This window comes from Muscardinus avellanarius (genome assembly GCF_963383645.1).
Source record: "Muscardinus avellanarius genome assembly, chromosome: 16".
Lineage (NCBI taxonomy): Eukaryota > Metazoa > Chordata > Mammalia > Rodentia > Gliridae > Muscardinus > Muscardinus avellanarius.
The window spans coordinates 72585867-72610047 of record NC_137802.1 but is presented as its reverse complement, the minus strand read 5'-3'; the positions used below and the strand labels follow the sequence as shown (position 1 = coordinate 72610047).

General features: G+C 55.1%; 1 protein-coding gene across 1 annotated transcript in view; it reads right to left on the bottom strand.

The window, feature by feature from the left end:
- The window catches only part of RNF213 (ring finger protein 213), a gene marked incomplete at both ends in the record, with an annotated part of 111379 nt that extends 87581 nt beyond the window's left edge, over window positions 1-23798 (bottom strand). The window contains 16 exons of the mRNA XM_080714157.1: window positions 843-1042; window positions 2377-2532; window positions 2746-2879; window positions 2978-3145; window positions 3487-3609; window positions 4293-4719; window positions 5635-5741; window positions 8521-8664; window positions 12405-12525; window positions 12831-12922; window positions 12995-13167; window positions 20020-20164; window positions 20524-20555; window positions 22486-22573; window positions 22675-23463; window positions 23739-23798. Of these exons, the coding sequence (XP_080570283.1) occupies window positions 843-1042; window positions 2377-2532; window positions 2746-2879; window positions 2978-3145; window positions 3487-3609; window positions 4293-4719; window positions 5635-5741; window positions 8521-8664; window positions 12405-12525; window positions 12831-12922; window positions 12995-13167; window positions 20020-20164; window positions 20524-20555; window positions 22486-22573; window positions 22675-23463; window positions 23739-23798 (2959 nt within the window). The remainder of the gene's footprint in view (window positions 1-842; window positions 1043-2376; window positions 2533-2745; window positions 2880-2977; window positions 3146-3486; window positions 3610-4292; window positions 4720-5634; window positions 5742-8520; window positions 8665-12404; window positions 12526-12830; window positions 12923-12994; window positions 13168-20019; window positions 20165-20523; window positions 20556-22485; window positions 22574-22674; window positions 23464-23738) is intronic.
- Between the last annotated feature and the right edge of the window lie 383 nt (window positions 23799-24181).

Sequence of the window (24181 nt, the reverse complement as noted above, 5' to 3'; positions counted from 1 at the left end):
AGCCAGGGCTCCCGATACAACTGCCATGATGTGCGCCCACAGCCCGCGAGGAGTGGGCAGCCCAAGGCGCCGGAGCTCTGCAAGGCCACACCAGGCGCAACATCTTAGACAAACCACCGTGTGGCGCAGAGGCCTGCGGGCGGCTTGGGGGCTCTGGCCCGTGGTCACTTGTCCTCTGTCCCCTTGGCTGGTCCTGGAGGCTACTCCCGCACCTCTGCCTCGCCTCGTACACCCTGGGCCTCTTTGTGATTTATCTTCTCTCCTTCCCCTTGGTCAAATGCCCCAGCTAAGCATGGCCACACACCTGAAATCCTGGTATTTTGGGGAGGCTGGGATAGAAAGATTGCAAGACAATTCAGGGAGACCCTGTTTCAGAATAAAAAAGAGGGAGCTGAAATGTAGCTCAATGGCTCAGTGCTCCTGGGTTCGCTCCCTGGTACCACAAAGACAAAAGACTAAACCCTGTTCTTTTGGGCAAGGACTGGTCTAGATGTCTCTAAGCCATCGGGGACACTAAGAGTTTTACTAGCCGGGCCTGGTGGCGCTCGTTTGTAATCCCAGCATTTGGGAGGCTGAGACAGGAGGATCGCAGTTCATGGACAGCCTCCGTTACTTACTAAGGCCCTCCGCAACTTAGTAAGACCCTGTTTCCAAATAAAGAATAAAAAGAAAAAAAAGAGCAGGGGGTGTCAGTTGGAGACAGAATGCCCCTGGCTTCCACCCCCTGTATTGCAAAACAAAAAAGTTTTATTAGACACCAGGGAGGGAGCAGGCGCAGGGCAAAGAGGACGCAGGGACGGAGCACTCCGCCCTGCAGGGAGAAGCCAGGCCACGGCGCTCACCTCCCGAGCCCACGAGGGCAGAGCGCACGTGGAGAAGGCGGTTCACGTGCTCCTTCTTGCCCTCGCCCTGCTGCTTGTAGATGAACTCATAATGGCCCTTGCTGCTGTAGACGAAGTACTTGTAGGGGATGTCCTTGTCCAGGCTCCGCTTGGGAATGACCAGGCTGCCCTCGATGAGGAGCCCGTGCTCACGCAAATCCCTGCGGATCAAAGCACCCGGCCGGGAGTCAGCGAGGCACAGACCCAAGGCCCAGGGTGCATCCAGAACAGGGCCCAGTGTCCAGCCCCATCGTCCAACCCCATCCAAGACAAAGAGCCGGGGCCAGGGCAAAACTATTACAAAGAACGCACAGGGGCAGGGTTTATTTTATTTTGGTGGTCCTGGGGATGGAACCCAGGGGCCTTTTACCTCAGGGCTGTACTCCCAGACCTATTTTATATTTTATTTTGAAACAGGATCTCTTAAGCCAGCTGAGGTTGGCTTCGAACCTGCGCGATCCTCCTGTCTCAGCCTCCCCAGCGCGGGGATTACAAGCGTGCGCCACCACGCCTGGTTAGGGGCAGGGTTTAAAACACTTGAGCAGGCATGGTGGCGCACACTTAGAATTCCAGTCCTCAGGAGGCCGAAACAGGAAGAGTCCAGATTCAAAGCCTAGTGAGACCTTGTTTCCAAGTAAGAAATTTATTCAGGCGTGGTGGCGCACACTTGTAATCCCAGTGCTTGGGAGGCTGAGACAGGAGGATCGCGCAGGTTCGAAGCCAGCCTCAGCTACTTAGTGAGGCTCTCAGCAACTTAGTGAGACCCTGTTTCCAAATAAATTACAAAATAGGTCTGGGAGTGTAGCCCGGAAGTAGAAAGCCCCTGGGTTCCACCCCCAGTACCACACACACACACACAAAAAAAAATTTAAATCAAATAAGGAATAAAAACAGGCAAGGCGGTATAGTTTGGAGGTAGGATGCCTCTGGGTCCAATCCTCAATACCAAAAATATAAAAAATAAAAATAATGCCAGGCATGGTGGTGCATGCATGCAATCCCATTACTTTGGGAGGCTGAGACGGGAGGATGGCAGGTTCCAAGCCAGCCTCGACAACTTAGTGAGGCCCTCCGCAACTTAGTGAGACCGTTTCAAAGTAAAAAAAAAAAAAAAAAAAGAGCCGGGCATGGTGATGTATGCTTGTATGTATATAGCATTTGGGAGGCTGAGCCAGAAGGATCGTGGTTCACAGCCAGCCTCAGCTACTTAGTGAGGGCCTTTGCAACTCAGTGAGACCCTGTTTCAAAATAAAGAATAAAAATTAGGGCTAGGGGTGTCATTTGGAAGTAGAATGCCCCTGGGTTCCAACCTCAGTAAAAAAACAAGGGCTGGGGTTCAAGCTCCGAGGTAGAATGCCCCGGGGCTCAATCCCCAGTACCACAATAAATACATAAATAAATACAAAGCACCTGCCTTCCAGAAGCGTGCGACCCCGTGCACTTGTGGCGAGGAGAGTTATGCGCACCCGCCCAAGCCCACCCAGGACACACTTACTTGGTGTAATGCATCTCGCAGGCGTCCCTCCAACCGGACATCCCCAGTTCTTCTCCGCCCCTGACGAACACTTTGTGGACGTCGGGGTTGAAGCCGAAGTCCTTGGAGAGGATCGCGTGGAAATACACGGTGACGCCTTCCCCCGGGACCAGCGAGCTGGGGGTTCGAGAGGAAACAGCGGCCGCCCTTTCAGCCCTGGTCTGCAGGTGTGTGTGTGTGTGTGTGTGCACGCGCACGCGCGCTCCCGCACCATCCTGTTCCTTAACTGTATGAACAGAGCCGAGCAGAACTGTGGCAATCCCCCAGGTTCACACACTGCCTGCGGCAGCCGCCTCCTCTCCCCAGAAAGGGAAGCCGCCTGTGCCTCACCTTCGGTGGGCTGGGGGCCCGGGCAGGCAGCAGTCTGCGCCATCACGCATTCTCCTGACCCCCGAGTTCTGGGACTCCAGGGCAGATTGGGAAGGGACGATCTGGGACAGCTGCCTGGCCCGGTCCCCTCCTGCCTGGTTCCCCAAAGCTCAACTGACCAGGGAGCCCTGAGGGGCGCAGTCCGGCCCCCAACCCCCTTCCCCCCGCCGGCCGGCCGTGCCTACCTGGGCACCGCCTCCTGAGCCTTCGCCTTCTGGTTCTGCTGCTCCTTCTTATTTTTTACAGCCGCTGCATAATCTTGGGTGTCGCCTTTTGGCATCTTCGGTTCCTCTGGCTTCACGCTCTTGCTTTCAGCTGGTTTTTTTCCAGGATCAGTGGACTTGCCCTTGACCTCAGCTTCCTGGAAGAGGATCGGAGCCCACCTTTAACGTGGCCTCTGGTTTCCCACCGCCCAGTCCGTGCGGCCCCTCTCTAGCCTGACCCAGTCTGCATCGGGCCCCTGCTGAGGACCAGCCCTTTCCCTCATCATGTCTGAGGTCCATCCCCAGGCGGCCGAGGCCTGGCTCAGCAGCCCTCACTCCTCCTGCCCGGGCCTCACCCCCTTCCCCAGGGCGGTGCTCCCTAGCCCAGGTGTGCTCCTCCTCGTTCACAGGGCAGCCCTCACACTCCATAAAATATCTGCCACAGAACTGAAGGGCATGGGCGGGAGGCGCCGCGGGGGCCGTGGGGAGGAGCCTGTACCTGGGGGTGCTCCTTGGAAGCGGGGCTGCTCGCAGGCGGCTGTTTGGTTTCGTATGCTTTATCTTTCGTTGGGGTCTCAGCCCTGGTGACAGGATGACCTGGCTCAGCTGCAGTCCCAGCTCCCTGGGAGAAATACAGGGCCAACCGTGGTGACACCTGGCAGACAGTTCTTTATTATGATGGCGTGCACGTGTGTGTGTGTGTGTGTGTGTGTGTGTGTGTGTGTGTGTGTGTGTGTACTGGGGTGGAACCCAGGGGCCTTCTACCTTCCCACTATAACCCACCCCTATTTATTTATTTATTTGTTTATTTATTGGTGCTGGGGATTGAACCCAGAGGCCTTCTACCTCCGAGCTAAACCCCCAGCCCAATTCTATTTCTTATCTGTTAACAGGGTCTCACTAAGCTGTGAAGGGCCTCGCTCAGTTGTCAAGACTGGCTTTGAACCCGCAAGTCTCCTGCCCCAGCCTCCCAAGTACTGGGATTTACAGGCATGCGCCACCATGCCCGGCTTCGTATTTTATTTCTATTTGAACAGGGTCTCTCAAAGGTGTAGCGAGCCTCACTGAGTTGCTGAGGCTGGCTTTGAACCTGTAATCCTTCTGTTTCAGCCTCCCACGTGCTGGGATGACAGGCACATGCCGCCATGCCCGGCTTGAAAGGGGCTCGTTTGACTCCAAGTCTTAAGGTCATCATTGGCTACAAGCCCGGGAGGTGAGGGGGCTAGCAGCCCCTCCTGCCCCTCCAGGGTTCAAGACAGGAAAGTGTCACCTGACACCCCATGGCCGCTGCTCCTGGCCACTCACCCCAGAGGCTGGGGCCCCTGCCTGCTGCCCCCTTGACTCCTCCTTGCTTGGCTCAGAGGTGCCCCCTGTGGATGCGGGCAATGGTGGTCCTTGGGCAGCATCTTTAGCCTGGGGGCGGCCTTCGCAGGCAGAGGTGGTGGATCCAGCCCCCTGCTGGGGGACGCCTGTGTCCCCAGAGGGCACAGGGGAGTCCTGGTCCTTCCCCGGGGGCTCGGCAAGGTCCTGGGCTGCAGGGCTGCTCTCAGCTCCATCCAGGGCGGCTGCAGGCGTGCCGGGGGCGGCTGGGGCGTGCGGGGGGCCGCCGCCTCCCCCTGTGGGCTGGTTGGGGGGCCCTCCCTGCCCACCCTGCCCGGTGGGCCCTCCCTGCCCTTCTTGGCTTGGGGGCGGAGCTGTGCCCTGGGTCCCAGGGATGGAAGGCGAATTCAGACTGCAAGAAGACAGGCAAGACAGAGACGATTCTGGGGGAGCAGGAGCTTTCTGACTTTTTTTCTTCTTTTTCTTCTTTTTACTCTAAACAAAAGAGGGAGAGAGAGAGAGATACTAATTTTACTTTTTCAATTCGCTACACTCTGCCCAGTGTTTCCCTCCTATATTCTTCTTTGTTTCTCAAGACTACCAAGTTTAGCTCAGCCAAATCAGTAACTCAGTTACACCTGCAAGTTCTTGTTACACCGGCAACGTCTTTATCCTGGACAGAATGAAGAAACAAAGAAGCTGAGTGTCTGACAAACACCTAGAGTCCAGTTTTCGGGAGGCAGAGACAGGAGGATGGCAGGTTTGAGGTGAGCCTCCGCAGCTTAGTAAGACCCTGGGGAATTCAGTGAGATACTGTTTCAAAAATCAAAAATAAAATAGGGCTGAGGAGTATAGCTTGGGGAGGGTACCAAAAAACAAACAAACAAACAAACAAACCAGAAATGGTGGCACATGCCTGTAATCCTAGTACTTGGGAAGCTGAGACAAGAGAATCACAGGTTCAAGGCCAGCCTCGGCAATTTAGGGAGGCCCTATTTAAAAATAAAAATTAAAAAAGGGCTAGGTGGCCGGGCGTGGTGGTGCACGCATGTAATCCCCGCGCTTGGGAGGCAGAGACGGGAGGATCGCGCAGGTTCGAAGCCAGCCGCGCTGCCTTAAGAGACCCTGTTTCCAAATAAACATATAAAAATAGGTCTGGGGGTGTAGCCCAGCTTCCTCTCCCTCAGCCCAAATTTGGGAATCCGGTGCGGCCCAAAGTCCCCATGAGGCCCGGCCCATCCCCAGAACCAAGAAAATAAAATATTAAATTAAATGAAGTCATGTCCCTGCATCGCAGGGCCTCGTGAGGACGGCGTGGAGGCCGAGCCTGCGCAGTCTCAGGGAGCTGCCGGCCACGCAAGCCGCTCCTGCCTGGGTGCTGCTGTGAGCCGTCACCAGCCACAGGGAGCGCTTCAGGCTCCTCCCGCTCTCACCCTGCATGTGAATAGAGCCCTCTACTGCAGACCTGGGCTCAGCCCTCAGCCTTGGGCTGGAGACCCAATCAGAGCCAAGGAGACCAGAGAGAGCTTCCTTCTGTAGGGGCCACGAGAGGCATCCCCCATCCTGCGTGAAGCAGGGGGGCGGGGAGCTGTGGAAGCCACGTGTGACACCAGGGGACGGATCCTGGGCAGCGAGGGACCCTGTGGGGACGCTAAGGCAGAAGCTACCATGGGGGCAGTGTACAGAGGCAGGGGCACCAGGACATCAGAGATGTCTTCTAGGTACCTGGATCACGCCATGCCTGCAGCCTCAGGATTTATCAAGATGCGAGCAATAAATTCCCTTGTGATACAAATCAGCCTGAACTGGGCTTTTTGGTTATTTCTAGGAGCCAAAATCTTTTTTTTCTTTTTCTTTTTTTCTTTTTTTTTTTCTTTTCTTTCTTTTTTTTTTTTCAGTACTGGGATAAAGACAGAGGCCTTTTACCTCTGAGCTATATATACCCCAAGACCCATTTTATTTTTCATCTGTAAACAAGGTCTCACTAAGTGGCGGAGGGCCTCACTAAATAGCTGAAGCTGGCTTGGAACCTGCGATCCTTCTGTCTCAGCCTCCCAGATGCTGGGATTACAAGCATGCGCCACTACACCTGGCAAACCAAAAGATTCCTAATGGCTCAAACAGATCCGGAACTAGGCGGTTCCCTTCTGACCAAAGTGGGAGGAAGTCCAGGGAAGCTTTGATGATTAGCTGTCAGGTTTTACCAATACTTGGGCCACAGGTCATCAAGCCACGGCCCAGGAGGACCCCACTGTGACCCACCCAAGCCTCTGGACGTGTTAGAACATCACCCCACCCTCTGCGCTTGAGGGGGCAGGACGGAGCAGACCCCAGGGCAGCTGCCAGCCGCCCTCCCCAGGGAAGCCGGGTCCCACCTGCCCCCCAGTGAGGACAGGAGGGGACGCAGCTCCAGCATACCCAGGCAGTTCCCAGGACCCAGGAGGGTGAGGGCTGGGGCCAGGGGAGGCAAGGGAGGGCCTGGCTATCCCTACACAGCACAGGAGATGCTGAGACCCTAAGCGTGGGGTGGCCAGGGAGCGACCGGCCACACCTGGACGCAGTGGCCAGCCCAGGTCCCTTCTCTTCTTTCCTTCTCTGTTTCTTTCTTTTTTCTTTTTTGGCATTACTGGAGATTGAACCCAGATAAGTTCTACTTCTGAGCTACACCCCCAACCCTATTTTAGTGTGTGTGTGTGTGTGTGTGTGTGTGTGTGTGTGTGTGTGTGTGTTTTACTGGGTGTTGAATCCAGCGACATCCTACCTCCAAGTTACACCCCCCGCCCTATTTCTTTTTTCTTTTTTTTTTTTTTTGAAACAGGGTCTCTCTAGGTTGGTAAGAGTCTCGCTACTTGCTGTGGCTGTCCTCAAACCTGTGATCCTCCGGTCTCCACCTCTCAAATACTGGGATGCGTGAGCCACCACACGGGGCTTTTGATTTTTTTTTTTTTTTTTTTTTTTTTTTTATTTTGAATCGGGCCCTCATTAAACTGCTAAGGCTGACCTCGAACCTGCGATCCTCCTGTTTCAGACACTCAAGTACTAGGATTATAGGTGTGCTCTAGTGTGTCTCGCTGCAAACTTCAATGCCAACGAGCCTGGCCAGCCTGACGGATGGGAGCGCAGGGGCCAGCGTGCCCGCACCCCACACCTGACTGCACATCACAGGTTTCTCCTCTGCAAACCTCTGGCCTCTCCCGTCCACGGTTCTAGGAAGGCAGACGCTGCCCAGCGCTCCCCACTGGCCCTCCGCCTTGCGGGCTCACTCTGGTATCTGTGTGGCTGTGGCACAGGGTTCCGGGCAAGTCCAGCCCCAGTGCTGACCTGCTTCATTCATCCACCGAGCAGGGAGCTCGCTGACCAACCCAGGCCCGTGGAGGAAGACTCCACCGCTCCTGCCTCCCGACCCAGCACGGACAGCATGTGTTGCATGGCTCATCTTGTAACATGAAAAGGCCGGGCGTGGTGGCGCCTGCTTGTAATCCCCATACTTGGGAGGCTGAGACAGGAGGATCCCGCAGGTTCGAAGCCAGCCTCAGCTACTTAGTGGGGCGCTCAGCAGCTTGGTGAGACCCTGTTTCCAAATAAAATATAAAACAGGTCTGGGGGTGTAGCTTGGGGTAGAAAGCCTCTGGGTTCCATCCCCAGTACCACCAAAAATAAATAAACCCTTGTTAACAGGAACGTGTGACCATTGATCGACCATCCTCCGCAAGAGAGGGGTCATCACACTCCCTGCACGGCGCAGCCGCGGCCTTGCTTCTCCTCATACACAGCGCACTCTCGTTACATCTCTGAGCGCCTCTCATTTCTTAGTGGGCCCTACTGTGAGACACTCGAATGCTGCAGAATAGGACAGGAGTCAGGCTTCCAGGCACAGACACTAAATCCAACAGGGCGCCCATGACTCCGCGGGGTGGCTGGGTCACAGACACAGCCCAGAGGCCACCTGCCTGGTCCTGCACTCTCCAGGACTGGCCTCTGCCCGCCCCCGAGAAGCCGCCTGGGTCATCTGAGGCAATTCCCCAGGGCAAGTTTCTCCAGATGTCAAAGGAGAGGGTTTCACAAGAAATAAAGCTCACACACAGGCCAAAGGCGGCTCTGCAGACCACGCCCAGTCCTGGGCCAGAAGCGAGGGCGGCCCTGTGCCATGCGCCAGGAGGACCCGCAGGCATGCAGGGCTGATGGAGGCCAGGCAGGGGAGCATGCAAGCTACCTGCTCAGAGTCTGCAGGAAGCAGGCCGGCGCCCTCAGGAGGGCCCACGTCCACCTTTCTTCTCTTGCTGGGAAGGGACAGAGCAGCTTCCGGCTCATCACATGTGCCATCCGCAGCATCTACAAAAACCTCTGGGGCCACTGCCTGCAGAGACACGACCCTTCAGTCAGGGCAGGGCCATGGGTTCCCCGGCAGAGCCACCACGGGGTGGGGAGCTGAGCCAGCTGCCCAGCGACCTCAACAGCCAGGGAAACTAAGGAAGGGCCCCACAGGCAAGCAGAAGAAATCCATCCTGGAGCAGAAGTGCCCCACAGGCGGGCGCTCCAGCCTCCGCCCGCAAGTGAGCTGGGGCCCGGGCCACTGCTTCTGAAACCACAGTGGGCCGGGGACGCCATGCCCAAGGCAGAGCCGGGCTGGGCTCCAGAAGCCAGTGCAGCTGCCTGGCCCCTCGGTGGGTGCATGCATCTGCCTCCACCCACAGGGCCAGGGGTCCACCCTGCCCCAAGCGCCCTGGCAGGAAACCCAGGGAAAGAAGCGTCGAGGGCACTGGGTAAGTCGGAGCCTCCCAACCCGTGCCAGTCACAGCTAGGTCTACGCTGCCCTCTCTGCTGGGAGCACAAGCCCATTAGCCTGGAGAGGAAGCAGAGCCGTGCAGAGCCAGCAGGTGCACCTGGAGCCACCCAAGAAAGGCCAGGTGGGGACTGGTCACCAGGCGAGAGGAGGGCACTCCCTCCCTCCCGACCACAGCTCTCTGCTCTGCTGGGGTGGGGGCCTCGGGCCTGGCTTCTGAGGTGGGGGCCGCCTCCCCGGAGGCTCCCCACTGCAACACCACTTCTGAGCTTGGAGACCAGTTCTCTGCACCCTGGATGTTCAGACGGAGCCTTACAGGGCTGCACCACGGGACTAGGGACACTCAAAAGCCCCAGAGAGCCGGTCACGGAGACCACCTCTGACATTCGCTCCGGCACCACGCCCCCAACTGCACTCGCGTGGGGGTTGTGCAAAATCTGGCATGATTCTTGCAAATCTCCTCTGTGACAATACTATACAATGCGTTCTTTATAGAGAGGCAAAATCATATAAAAGGAATGTTCTGCTCTGTCTGTGGTGCCCGGGGTGGGATTGCAAAAGTGCATCCCCACGCCCAGTGCATGTGTGGATCGCGGTTCGCGGCCAGCCTCAGCTACTCAGTGAGGCCCTCCGCAACTCAGTGAGACCCGGTTTCAAATTAAAGAAAAAAATAGGGCAGGGGGTGTAGCTCAGAGGTTGAATGCCCCTGGGTTCCATTCCCAGACTCTCAAAAAAAAAAAAAAAAAAACTTTACTTACGCGTGTAGCACTCAGGATTGACCCCCCGGTGCCAAGACCGCCTGCCGCCTCGGCATCTATGTGTTGAGACCCCACTCCACATGGTTAATCGGCAACAAGCCCCGAGAAGGAGGTGTCGTCTCTGGCCAAAGTACCCCCCCACTTTTAGATACCCTTCATGACTATTATTTTCTTGGTAATGATTCCTTTTAACTCTCTACACGAATTGCTCCAGTGATGTGAGATCAGGACTATGAAATTGAGTCCGTGGAAATAAATTCTCTAATAATTTGTCTAAACGTCCTTGGCTCTGCTCAAAAATAATGAAAAACTGGCCAGAACTCAGACGCTGTGATAAGCATTCCAGCTGCAGCAATCACAAATGGCCTCCGACCCTCATTTCTATCACTAATTTAGGTTAAAAGCCATTAACTCCGGTAAAGTAGCTCAGTTCAAAGTAATTGTTTACCCTTGAAATCCTGCCTAGAGACAGAGAAGATAAAAACCTTGTGTGTGACCTTAAAGCAATTTAGTTGATAAACAACTTAGCTGCCCAAATACAATAGACCCAAGGAAAAAGATTGTTGACTTTTACCTCAGTGTGAGCATTCCTGGAGATAGGGAGACTGGCCGCATGGTTAGAAATAAATATGACAAAATAAAGGACAGACGTTCTAAATATATATGTACGAAGGAAAGGAAATACCGTAAGAGTAAGAAAAGCATTTTTGCATGAAGAAGAGCTTATCATAAGAAAGTCCCAACTGGGAAAGAAAGGAATTAGAAAGTTAGAAGCAGGCTGCAGAGAGTTTGTGACAAGGAAGTGGATTATTAAAAATGAGTAGGCTTTTAATAGGCTTGTTGTCTAAAGAAGAGTGCTCAGCAGTTAAGGAAATACATCTGACAATTAGAACTAAGAACCTTGTGGTGTTGTTTGTGGTATTTTGTCTGCCAAACTGTGTTGTGAGTATGCTTAAGCTTTCAGATTTAGAAGATAAGATGCCAACACCTGAAGAAACTCCATCACATCCACCTGAATCACCACATTTCCCCACACTTGCTATATGAACTGAGCCCAAAAGATGGAAAGTTCCAGGAAAAGTTAAAGAAGATTCCCCGAGAAGCTCCCAAGCCTTGACTATGCCTGTTTATTCTGGGAGGCTGCCACCTGGAACTGCTTATCTGCGAGACCTTGGAGAGGATCAGGAGTTAATATTTCGAAGGCCAACAGCCAGCTGAAAGACACCCACCCCCTTTTTCTCTTATTATTAACTTTACTGGTGAAGGGTATAAATTTCTTGGGGTTTTTGTAATAAAGTGTCATTGGCTCAAAAAGCCTTTGTCCACCTCAGGTTCTTTCCAAAGCGTCGTCATTTAGGGACCTAAAGAAAATTCAGTCCCTAAAGGGAAAGAATCGCTGCAGACAAGAGGCTGCAGAACTTCACTCTAATCCTTCCCCATCTTTCTGAGGCTCCCGGCCGCGAGTGAACTCGCGCCCCAACAGGACTGAGCCTGTCAGCAACACCCCGGGGCATTCTACTTCCAAGCTCTATTCTCAGCCCTGTTTGTTATTTCGTTTTACTTTTTATTTTATTTATTTATTTATTTATTTAGCGGGTCTGGGGATGGAACCCAGGGGCATTTGACCTCAGAGCTCCACCCCCTGCCCTATTTTTTATTCTTTATTTTGAAACCGGGTCTCACTGAGTTGCAGAGGGCCTCACTAAGTAGCTGAGGCTGTCCGCGAACCGTGATCTTCCAGGTCTCAGCCTCCCAAATGCTGGGATTACAAGCGTGCGCCACCACGCCCGGCTCCCAATTATTTTATTTTTTGTGGTACTGGGGATGGAACCCAGGGACATTCTACCTCTGAGCTACATCCCAAGCCCTATTTTTTATTCTTTATTTTGAAACCGAGTCTCACTGAGTTGCAAAGGGCCTCACTAAGTAGCTGAAGGCTGGTTTCAAACCTGCATGATGCTCCTGTCTCAGCCTCCGAAATGCTGGGATTATAAGCATGCACCACCACGCCCGGCTCATTCTTTATTTTTTTGAAGCAGGGTCTCACTGAGTTGCAGTGGGCCTCACTAAGTAGCTGAGGTTGTCCGCGAACAGCTATCCTGTTTCAGCCTCCCAAATGCTGGGATTACAAGCGTGCGCCACCACGCCCAGCTTACTCTTTATTTTTTTGAAGCAGGGTCTCACTGAGTTGCATACGGCCTCACTAAGTACTAAGTAGCTGAGGTTGTCTGCGAACCGCTATCCTCCTGTTTCAGCCTCCCAAATGCTGGGATTACAAGCGTGTGCCACCACGCCTGGCTCTGTTTGTTATTTTGAAACAGGGTCTTGCTAGGTTGAGGAGAGTCTCACTACTTGCCGAGGCTATCCTCAAACCTGTGATCCTCCTATCTCGGCCTCAGAGCACGGCCAGTGACGTCACTCCCGCCCCTTGTCTCCCAGCTAGACCAGAGTGTCACCTGCAGAGAACAAGACAGAAACCAGCCCCAGCCCAGTCAGAGAGGACGCCTCCCTCTTCTCATCCTGCAGCAGGAAACCCGGGGTCTGGGCTCCCTGTACCGGAGCCGGGCCCGGGGCACCTCTCCTCCAGCTGTTCTCCCTGGACACCTCCAGGATGATGTACTCGAGAAGCCGTTGCCACTGAGGAGGTATTGTCCAATACCACACATGGCAGGGGCCACTGCAGGCCACCAGGAGATGAAGGTGGCCTCAGCCTCCCCGCTGAGGAAGGGCATCCGCCAGCTGTGTGTTTCCCACACACAGGCCCGCGCCACAAATGGCCAGGCACCTCTGGGCTCACACCCTCCATGCAGACAGACCCAGGAGAGCGGAGAGCGGGACCCCTGTGTCCCTGTGCATGGTGACCGCAGCCTGGTCCCACTCCTATTTCAGCCACCGCTTCTGGGAGACACTTGCATGGCGGCGAGGGTGGGAGGACCTAGAGACCTGTGATGGGTGAGCCAGGCACAGGAGCTACCCGGCTACTGCCGGGGCTGGCTCCACAGCGCCCCCTCAAAGGCCAGCTGGACCCCATGCAGCAGGGCTGCTGCAGGAGTTAAGTGCGGCCCAGAATCCACCTGGCTCAGCCACCCAGGACACCAGAGCGGGAGGCAGCATCCGGCAGAGCAGAGAAGGGACGCCTCACTCACTCTTTGGACGGTCCAGGGGGCATCAGAGCTGGGCTCCTCTGGATTTTCCAGCCAGTCTCCGGAGCTTAGGGACAAGAACGGCCCCCCGTCTTCCTTCAGCGCTTCACCGAGCTCCATGGGCTCCGGCTCTCCCTCCGGGGCAGACATCAGCAAGGAGTTGTTATTCTCCAAATCTACAGGGGCGGGGGGTAAAGGAAGGGACAGGTCAGGGACGGCAGGAAGCAGGAGGTAGGGTGACCGGACCCTCCCCACACTGAGAACTCCTCCCCGGCGTCCTCCAAGCCCAGCCATGATTTCTGCCACCAGCCAGGCAGGACGCAGCCAGGGATGCCAGCCCAGCTGCGACGGGTGGAGAATCTAACAGAAAGACGCTGGGCAGCTCGGCACAGTGGCGCACCCCTGTAGTTCTAGCTATTTGGGAGGCTGAAGCAGAAGGGTGGCAAGTTCAAGGCTAACCTAGGCAACACAGCAAGACCCTGCTTGAAAATTAAAAGTAAAGACAGCCGGGCGTGGTGGCATACGCTTGTAATCCCTGCTCTTGGGAAGCTGAGACAGGAGGATCACACAGGTTTGAAGCCAGCCTCAGCTACTTAGTGAGACCCTGTTTCCAAATAAAATATAAAATGGATCTGGGAGTATAGCCCGGAGGTAGAAAGCCTCTGGGTTCCACCCCCAGTACCACCAAAAAAAAAAGTAAAAACGTCTGGGGGGGAGGGGTTCGGTGTAATCCCCAATATAAAAACAAAGCAGGAAGAAAGGCGGGCAGTCTGAGCAGCCGGCCCCTCTGGATGTCCACAGCACCTCAGACAGCACAGCTGTAAACCAGAACTGATAACCCTTGCCTCCCTACCAAAACCCGTCCTCCATTTTCAGGGTGGGAAGCCCCAGGCCAAACACCTCTCTGAGCAGCACCTTGGAACCGTCAGTGTCTCCCTCCTCCTCCCAGACTCACGAGCATCCTGTGGGTCCACCTACATCCACACCTGTGCGCATCTGTCACGCACACCACGCCAGCACTGCCACTCCAAAGAGCACATCTGAGCCTGAGCGGCACCCTCCCAGGGTCTCTTGCACATCTGGGTCTTGATGAGACAGTACCATTTATTTATCTTTTTTCTTTTCTTTCTTTTTTCTTTTTTTTTACAGTACTGGGGATGGAACCCAGGGGCGTTCTACCTCCAAGTTACACCCCCAGCCCTATTTATTTATTTATTTATTTATTTATTTATTTATTTATTTATTTTGGTGGTACTGGGGTTCCTGGAAGCCCTTCTACCTCCGGGCTACACTCCCAGACCTATTTTTATATTTTTATTTGGAAACAGGGTCTCTTAAACCAGTGCGGCTGGCTTCGAACCTGCACGATCCTCCTGTCTCCGCCTCCCAAGCGCGGGGATTACAAGCGTGCGCCACCACGCCCGGCTTATTCTTTATTTTGAAACAGGGTCTCACTAAGTTGCAGTCTGCCTCACTAAGTAGCCGAGGCTGTCTGCAAACCACAATCCTCCTGTCTCAGCCTCCCAAATGCTGGGATTACAAATGTGCGCCATCACGCCTGGCTCCTATTTCTATATTTTTATTTTAAAACACAGTCTCACTAGATTGATAAGAGTCTCACTACTTGCTAAGGCTATCCTCGAACTTGTGATTTTCCTATTTCAGCCTCCTAAGTACTGGGATTACAAAGGTGGGCCACCACGCCTGGCTAGATAGTACCATTTCAAGCCTGATTTTCTGCCTGAAACTTTCGTGTGTGTGTGTGTGTGTGTGTGTGTGTGTGTGTGTGTGTGTGTGTGTGTAATACTGGGGCTTGAAACCCAGCAGTTCTACCTCCAAGCCCTACTTTATTTTTATTTTGAAACAGGGTCTCACTAAGTTGCAGAGGCTGGCCTGGAACCTGGAATTGCAATCCTCCTGTAATCCCAAGAACTGGGACTACAGACGTGCACCACTGGGTCTGCCTGCAAACTCCTGACTCCCCAGCCCCTCTCCAAGGCCCAGGCTGCCCAGAGACACCCTCCACTCCAAGCTCCCCTCCCCATCCCCTTCTCTCCCTGGCCCAGCACTGCTGGAAGGCAGGCACTGCAGACCTCAAGCCCACGGTGCCTGAATGTATAAGTTCACTAAGAGAATTTAAGATTGATAACAAATCTACTGTCTACACACACACACACACACACACACACACACACACACACACACTCTCTCTCTCAGTGGCCAAAAAGTAAAAGCAAGAAAAAGATGTGTGTACACACATAGCTGTGCGGCCCTTTCCCTCTGCACAACTGAAGTGCAATAATAAACCTGGGATTCTGACTCCCTCTCGCTACTCCAGCTGGAGGGGCGGCCCTCGTTACCCCAATCCAATCAGAACTCCTGGCTCAGGGACTGACTCAGGGAAGGGCCAATCAGCAGGAAGTGTGTTAAGGCTCCAAGACTCCTTCACTGGAGTTTCTGACACATCCATTCCCTCGCCTAGAGGACCAACAGAGGGGATGCCGGATGCTGGGATAGGGCTGCGTCATTTCTGCCTCCAGCTAGAGGGCAGAGCCCTTGATACACAGAACGCGGAAGTGCAGGGCTGTCAGGCAGGACCAAGAAAGGAGGAGTGCTGGGCTCTGGCTTCCTTCCTCCTGCTAACCAAGCCTGGGGAAGTTGGGTTTCTCCAACATAAACAGCCACACGTAAGCGGGCGTGGTGGGCACGCTTGTCATCCCAGAATTCTGGAGGCTGAGACCGGAGGATCACGGTTCGCGGATAGCCTCAGCTATTTAGTGAGGCCTTCCGCAACTCAGTGAGACCTGGTTTTAAAATAAAGAATAAAAAATAGGACAGGGGTGTAGCTCAGAGGTCAAATGCCCCTGGGTTCCATCCCCAGACTCGCAAAAATATAAAAAATAAAAATAAAATAAAATAAACAGCCACGGGTAAATATCAATAAGAAAAAACAAAGCCAGGCGTGGTGGTACATGTTTGTAATCCCAGCATTTGGAAGGCTGAGACAAGAGGATCAAGGTTCACGGCGAGCCTCAGCTCTGTTGTGAGGCCCTCTCAGACCTTGTTTCAAAAAAAGAATAGGGATGGGGGTGTAGCTGAGAGGTAGAATGCCTCTGGGTTCCGTCTCCAGTACTACAAAAATAATAAAAGATTTAAAAAGAAAGATAAATGAAAAATAGGGCTGGGGGTGTAGCCCACAGGTAGAATGCCCCTGGGTTACATCCCCAGTAACACAAAAATAAATAATAAATAAATAAAACTCCTAGATGGCCCTCACCTTCACCTAGAAGGTCTGTTTTCCTTCAGATCTACATTTAAAAAAAGGTCCAGTCAGCCAGGCAGGGGGTGGTGGTGAAGGCTTGTGATCCCAGCATTTGGGAGGCTGAGACAGGAGGATCATGGTTCACAGTCAGCCTCAGCTACTTTGTGAGGCCCTTTGCAATTCAGTGAGACCCTGTTTCAAAGTTTAAAAAAAAAAAAAGAATATAGGGCTGGGGGTGTAGCTCGGAGGTAGAATGTCCCTGGGTTCAATCCCCAGTACCCCCCACAAAAAAAGGTGTGGCATGGGGATTGAACCCAGGGGCAATTCTGCCACCAAATTATATCCCCAGTCCCATTTTTTTTTTTTTTTTTTTGAAACAAGGTCTCACTAAGTTGCAGAGTGCCTCACTAAGTAGCTGAGGCTGGCCACAAACATGCGATCTTCCTGTCTCAGCCTCCCAAGTACTGGGATTACAAGCATGGGCCACCATGTGCCCAGCCAGGCCTAAATTCTTAAAAGGTCCAGTAAGACCTGGGCGTGGTGGCACACACTCTAATTCCAGTACTTGGGAGTCTGAGACAAGAATTGCAGGTGTGAGGCCAGCCTCAGCAGTTTAGTGAGCCTCTCCTTAGTGAGACCCTGTTTCAAAATAACAAATAGGGCTGAGTTATACCTTAGAGGTAGAATGCCCTGAGTTCAATCCCCAGTACCCCTCATAAAGGTCCAGCAAATCAAGGGAAGCGAGCACACATCCCCAGGCTAACACGTGCCCAGCCCTCATCAAAGTCCCCGGTAAAGAGCTCAGAAGGCTGGGCATAGTGGGCACACTTGTAATCCCAGCACCTGGGAGCCAGAGACCAGAGGATCCCGGTTCTTGGACAACCTCAGCTACTTAGTGAGGCCCTTTCCAACTCAGTGAGACCCTGTTTCAAAATAAGGAATAAAAATATAGGGTTGGGGGTATAGCTCGGAGGTACAATGCCCCTGGGTTCCATCCCTGGTACCGCAAATTAAAAAAAAAAAAAAGAGTTCAGAGACCTCAAACGCATCTCTCTGGAGGTGGCCCACATTCCCCCTTGAACGCGTATATCTTACTTTTCCTAAATAAACCTCTGTTTGTGTCTCTGATTGGCATGCGCTGAAATTCTTTTCCGTCTCAGAAGCCAAGGACCCCGCAGATCCTAAGTTGAGGAATCTACTCTTCTCCCACAACAGTAACACACACACACACACACACACACACACACACACACACACGCATCACATACACATACACACACATACACACACACACACACACACACACACACACACACACACACACAAGCATCCATCCCCCATGAAAACTTAGAAAAGCAGAAAGTAAAAGACACACTGCCTGGAATTCCACCCATTCCCCAAAATCACTTCCCAGCACTGGAGGTCCAAGTCCCACCTGGGTCCCTGGGGCCTGGGGCAGGGGACATCAGGACACCCCCACCCCTCCCAGCCCAGAGCTCTCAAAGCCCTCAGGCCTGCAAAGCCACCCTCCACCTGTGCAGGCATCTGGGCTGAGGACACCCTGGCCCCTGCTGGCCCCACACCCCTTGGGGACCGCCCACCTAAGCCCCCTCTTCAGAAGCCAGCACCCAGCCCCAGCGGCCCCACCAGTGGCTGGAGGAGGGGCCCCGGCTGCAGCCGGAGCGTCCCGAGGGCATCCGGTTTCAGTTTCTATTCCCGCAAACAGAATCACAAACAGAATCACTGCGGAGTAAATGGGAAGCTGGGCACGAGCCAGCTCAGACTTGGTAAGGCGGGCACCTGCCCGCTGCCCCGACCTGCTGGCTGAGTGGCCCCTTTAAGGCGACGGCTGAGGGCTCAGGTATGAAAAGACTTCGTGGCATCGGGTGTAAGAACCACACACCCGCGTTCTCAGGCAGACCTCCAAATTTTCCCACAATGAAAGAAGGGAAAAGGGACAGTGACCTTTGAGAGAAACCCTACCAGAGGGCGACCTAGAGTCCTAGGGTTGCCAACGGTCCCAACAGGACCAGACCAGATGCAGCCCCTCAGGGCACAGGGATTAGCCTGCTTCCTCCCATTAAGTAGAGTTTTGTTTTTGCAGTACTGGGGAGGGAACCCAGGTACGAGCTACACCCCCAGCATTCTTTTTTATTCTTTATTTTTTTGAAACAAGGTCTCACTGAGTTGCACAGGGCCTCACTAAGTAGCTGAGGCTGGCTGTGAACCTTGATCCTCCTGTCTCAGCCTCCCAAATGCTGGAATTACAAGCCTGTGCCACCACGGCCAGCTTAATTAATTTTAATTCCTTTGCAGGGCAAGCCTGTTAAGAGGAGGCCGAGTTGCTCCCCTCCAGTCCAGATCAGCACCCCCTTTCTTCCCTTCTCATGAGGTCAGCAAGACCTCAGCCAGGCCCCCTCCATTGAAAGGATACCAAGCATTCAAATCCTGCCTCTTTTTTTTTTTTTTTTTTTTTTTGTGGTACTGGGGGTGGAACCCAGGGGCTTTCTACCTCTGAGCTATACTCCCAGACCTATTTTATATTTTATTTGGATACAGGGTCTCACTAAGTTGCTGAGAGCCTCACTAAGTAGCTGAGGCTGGCTTCGAACCTACGTGATCCTCCCATCTCAGCCTCCCGGCCCTGGGATTACAACGCCCGGCATCCTGCCTCTTAATGCGAGCTGGTACCTCCCTGTGATTCTGTGATGCAAGCTCAGCAAGGGCAGGGCGCCGCACAGAATGAGCGCACTGCAAACCCTCCCCGCCCAGGCGCCACCCACAAAGATGTTCTTCCTAGCACGCAGGGATGGGGAGCCCTGGCAGGTGTCACTGCAACCCAGAACCAGCGGCTCTGTCGTCCCCACGGCTACCCATTCTCCAAGGCGAGGAGTCTATAAGAGGGGCCACGCGGTCACTTGGTACGCCAAGTCCAGTGGGTCCCCAAGGAAAGTACCCCGAATCAGTCAACCCAAGCCCCTTCCCAAAGCGCAGGACACAAATGGAACCCAAGGAAACAGAAATCAACAGTGAACAGCAGCCTCTTGTCGCCATGGCCCCAAAACAGCACTAGCGACAAGACGGTGCTGAGGGAGACCGAGCAGAGAGGGGCTCCCGGCTGCCTCCCACCCCAGCGGGGCCAGCCAGAGGCCGCGACCGGTCATTCACGCGCTCAACGCCCGAGCATAGCCTTTCAGGGAGCACACGTGGCCTTCTCTGAGGTGCGCGGCAAATGTGCACCTAGCGTCGCACAGGGAACTCGGGATAAAGCGGTGCACGGAGCAGGATCCCTAGAAAGCCTCAGGACCGGAGGAGGGCGGCGGGAGCCTGCAGGAGGGCAGGCCAGGTGTGCTCCTGGGGGCCTGCAGGCTGGCCAGGGCTGGAGGGGAGCCGCGCTGCCCTGGGCAGTGGTGCCTCCAGGCAGAGGTGGGTGCAGCAGGGGGTCTCCTGCACAGCAGGAGAGGCCTCAGGCCCCTTCTTGTCGCTCACTCCGCTGTCCTTTGTCCGATGGCATTACAAACCCAGACTTAAGACCCCCCCCCCCCGCAATGTCCTCTACGGTCCTCCGCTGCAGGATTCTCATTCCCAAGGGAGAAGGGAACCCCAAGATCTCTCAAAGAAACAAATTGTCCGAGAGAAGGGTGCCTCAGCCAGGGCCAGCCCACACCGCTTGAGGAAGCGCTTCCTCGATCCCAGCTCCAGGGTCAACGGAGGCCAGCATCCCGGGCCCCCGGCTCCACTCCCCGGCTCCAGAGCCGAGGCTCACCTGCTCCGGAGACTGCAGGTGGCAGCGGCGATCCACACTGGCTGCAGAACTTGGGGGCTTCCTCGCTGGAGACATGCTGGCACCGAGGACACGCCGTGCCCCCGGCTGGGGGCTTCTCCAGAGCCGCCTCCATCCCCCTGCAGATCTGGAAGGAAGGAAGAGGAGTCCTGAGGGAAGCCGGCTATAAACCCTGGCTCCTGTCACGTGACCACACTCCTCCTTCAGTTTCATTTTCTGGGAAAGTGAAATCAGTGTGTCCAGAAAGGTACCGGGTCAATCGAAACTCAGTGCTAGGGCGTCCGCTCCACCTCAGACCCGAGCCCGCCTCCTCTGCGCTGCCCCCATCCTGCTCTCCCGCTCACGCCTGCCCACCGCGACGTGGGCACAGGTGAGGATCAGGTAAGCCACCCGGGAAGCTTCCACGCACCTCCTGGGGAAGCCAGCCTGCCTAGGCTAAGGGGGCGGCCATCTGGCTCCTGATCACCTGGAAAGGCTGCCACTCACCGAGGCCCCGCCCTCCTCATGGGCCAGGTGCCCTGGGAACTCCACAGCCGTGAGGTCAGACAAGGCTAGTCCAGCCGGGCGTGGTAGGCACGCTTGTCATACCAGCATTTGGGAGGCTGAGACAGGAGGATCACAGTTAACGGACAGCCTCAGTTTAGAGAGGCCTTTTGCAACTCAGTGAGACCCTGTTTAAAAAAAAAAAGAATAAAAAATAGGGCTGGGGGTGTACCTTGGAGGTAGGATGCCCTTAGGTGCCATCCTTAGAATAAAAATAAACAAATAAATAAAAATAAGGCTAGTCCAGCAGGCAATGGCCAGGGGAAAGGGCACCCGCCTCCAGGGCTAACTTGGTGAGAACTGGAGCCCCCCACCCACCCAGGGCCTAACCTGAGAGCTACAGCCTCGGTGAGACTCCACCGTCCACTCTCTTCCAGGCTGCACACAGGCGCAGTGGCCAGGCAGCCTAGAGGCCTCCTCCGCCAGCTGGGAGGCCCTTCCTGCTCCTCCCTCCAGGAGGCTGCCCCAGTGCCGCCATTACCATGGCCTCCTACGCCTCTGAAGGCTCTAGAAAGTGAGCTCTGGTGGGCGGCTCCCTGGCTTCCCCGGCCACACCCCTCCCCTCTACCAGGAGACCTTCTTTGGCTCCCTAGGCCCAGGCCACTTCCACCGTTGAGGACTGAAAAACCCCTCCACCCCTTAAGGTTCTTTGGCTGGGCTGTGATTTAAACCCACATAAAACCCAGCATGGTGGCGCACGCTTGTCATCCCAGCATTTGGGAGGCTGAGACTGGAGGATCGCAGGTTCGCAGACAGCCTCAGCGATTTGTGAGGCCCTCTGCAACTCAATGAGACCCTGTTTCAAAATAAAGAATAAAAAGTAGGGGTGGGGGTGTAGCTCCGAGGTACCGCAAAAATAAATAGATAAATCAAATAAACCAACATAAGACAGATTAACAGGGGGAAAAAAAACCTACACATTTAATTATACACCTTTGCACCAAATAAAAGTCTGGGAGGGGTCCTAGGGCTGAAGGGGAGCCACAGAGGTGCTGGAGCCTGGGTCTCCCAAGGGTGGAGCCCTGCAAGTTGTTGGAAGGCTGGTCAGGGATTGAATGAAGGGTACAGTCTGTGTTATTATGCAAATAAAGTGATGTGGGTGCGGCCTTCAGCCCTTTCTTTACCCCAGGGCAATTTCCTTTACTGGTGCAAATTTCTTTTTTACAAAATAACTGCTTAGTCGTGGGAGGTGGTGCACGCTTGTAATCTCAGTACTTGGGAGGCTGATTCTGGAGAATCAAAGGTTCCCAGACAGCCTCAGATACTTAGCGAGGCCATACATAACTTAGTGAGACCCTGTTTCAAAATAAAGAATCAAGCTAGGCGTGGTGGCGCACCCTTGTAATCCCAGCGCTTGGGAGGCTGAGAAGGAGGATCGCACAGGTCCAAAGCCAGCCTCAGCTGCTTAGTGAGGCTCTCAGCAACTTAGTGAGACCCTGTTTCCAAATAAAATATATAAAAAAAAGGTCTGGGAGTATAGCCCGGAGGTAGAAAGCCTCTGGGTTCCATCCCCAGTACCACCAAAAAAAAAAAAAAAAAGAAAAGAATCAAAACTAGGGCTGGGGGTGGAGCTCAGGGTTAGAATGCTCCTGGATTCCAGTCCTAATACCTCAAATTAAATAAATAAATAAATAAATAAATAAATAAATAAATAAATAAATAAAGACAGCTTTCGTGAGCTACTCCAGAACCTAAGCTCAGAATTAACAACCTGCAGATATATTCTGGGGTGTCACCTTTTGGGGTGGTGTTTCCCGTTTATTCAACACCACCCTTCTCCAATGCTCCACGCCCCCAAACCAGGAAACTCTGAGCCGGGCTCAGGAGACCCTCCGGAACACGTCCAGACGTTCCCGGTCCCCCGGCTCTGGGCAGGAGCGAGACCCCGGCCCCGGCGCCCCTCACTCTGCCCGCTGCCACGCGTCCCGGCCAGGCCCGGGACCGACTCCAGGGCTGCGCCCACTCCCGCCGCGGCCGGCCCCGGCGCCGCATGCTGCGGGGTAGACACAGCGGGGGCGCCGCGCGGCGGAGGCGGAAACGTTTTTCTCCCCAAAGTTACTTTAGTTGCGGCGGGAGCGCGCGGCGGGAGCGCGCCGTGCTTGGGTGCGCCGTCCTTGGGCGCGCCGGGCGGGCGGCGGGGTCCTGCCCTCCGGCCTCGGGGAGCCCGGCCCCGCTCCTGCGGCCACTGCCCCGGCTCCCGGCCCGCGGGCCGAGCTGCACCCGCCGTCCGCGGCGAAACCGAAACTTGGAGCCGCAGGAAGGGGCGGCGGACGCAGGCGCAGCCGGACGCAGGGCTGGGCTCCTGCAGCCCCGCTCCCCGGACGCCGCCATCTCCGACCTGCCCCGCCGCCCGCCGTCCCGCACCCGCACCTCTCCGCGCGGGCCCGCTCCCCGCCTCCCCGGGCACTTGCGCGCAGGCTGGACCCTGTGCCGGCCCAGATGGCCGCCCCTGCCCCCGGCCTCCCGCCGCAGCGCGCCCAGGGCGGGCTCCCCAGAGGCACCAGTCTTGGCGCTCGGATCTCCCCACCCACCGGCCGCGGGGAGCCCAGGGGGCCCTGACAGGTGCGCGGCCCAGCCCCGGGCCCCAGAGTGGACCGTGCGCACGACCCCACCCCCAGAGCCAGCGGGCAGCCCAGGAAGGGCCCACGGGAAACCTAGAGGCGCTTCCAAGTGGAATCCCAGGCCCGGAGTCAGGCAGGGCCTGCGGATCGAGGGGCCACCAAGCTCGTGGTAGTGGGGGGCTGGCCGGCCGGTGCTCCAGGTCCCCCTCCTCTCTTCCCCTTTGCCTCTGGGACTCTCCTGAGCCACTTCCTTCTGCAGCTGCCTTGGGTCCCGGGAGCCACAGGCCTGATCAGTAAACACGTTTATGACGAGGGACCCAAACTACCCCAAGCCACAGGGAGCCCCCCAGAACAGATCACCCCAGGACCAGAGCCCCCCCGATTGGGAGCAATGGCCCAGCATGGAACCGAGGCTGCCCCTCGGCGGGAGAGGTCACCCCAGGGCATCACAACACCCCGAGATCCAATTCCGGCCTGCCCCGGGCACCTGCTCTGCCCGCTGGGCCCCATGCAAGCCCCGGGCCTTGCCTTTGCTCCCCTTCCTGTAGAACCTCAGAGGACGGTTCAATGCCTCCTCGAGGCCAGATCTCTGGGCACTGTGCCCGTGTCTGTGCTTCCTGGCTGGGCCACACTGCTGTAGCCTCCTTTCCGGCCCATCTCTGATTGGGATATTGAAACGGCACATGCTTGTAATCCCAGAATTTGGGAAGCTGAGACAGCAGGATCATCTGAGCTACACCCTCAGTCCTATTATTTTTCTTTTTTCTTTTCTTTCTTTCTATCATTTATTGATTGATTGATTTTTTGTGGCACTGAGAATTGAAACTACAAGAGCCCAGTGTGGTGGGGCACACTTGTAATCCCAGGATTTGGGAGGCTGAGACAGGAGGCTCGCTGTTCATAGACAGCCTCAGCTACTTAGCGAGGCCCTCTGCAACTCAGTGAGACCGTGTTTCAAAATAAAGAATAAGCCAGGCGTGGTGGTGTACTCTTATAATCCTAGCGCTTGGGAGGCTGAGACAGGAGGATCGCACAGGTTT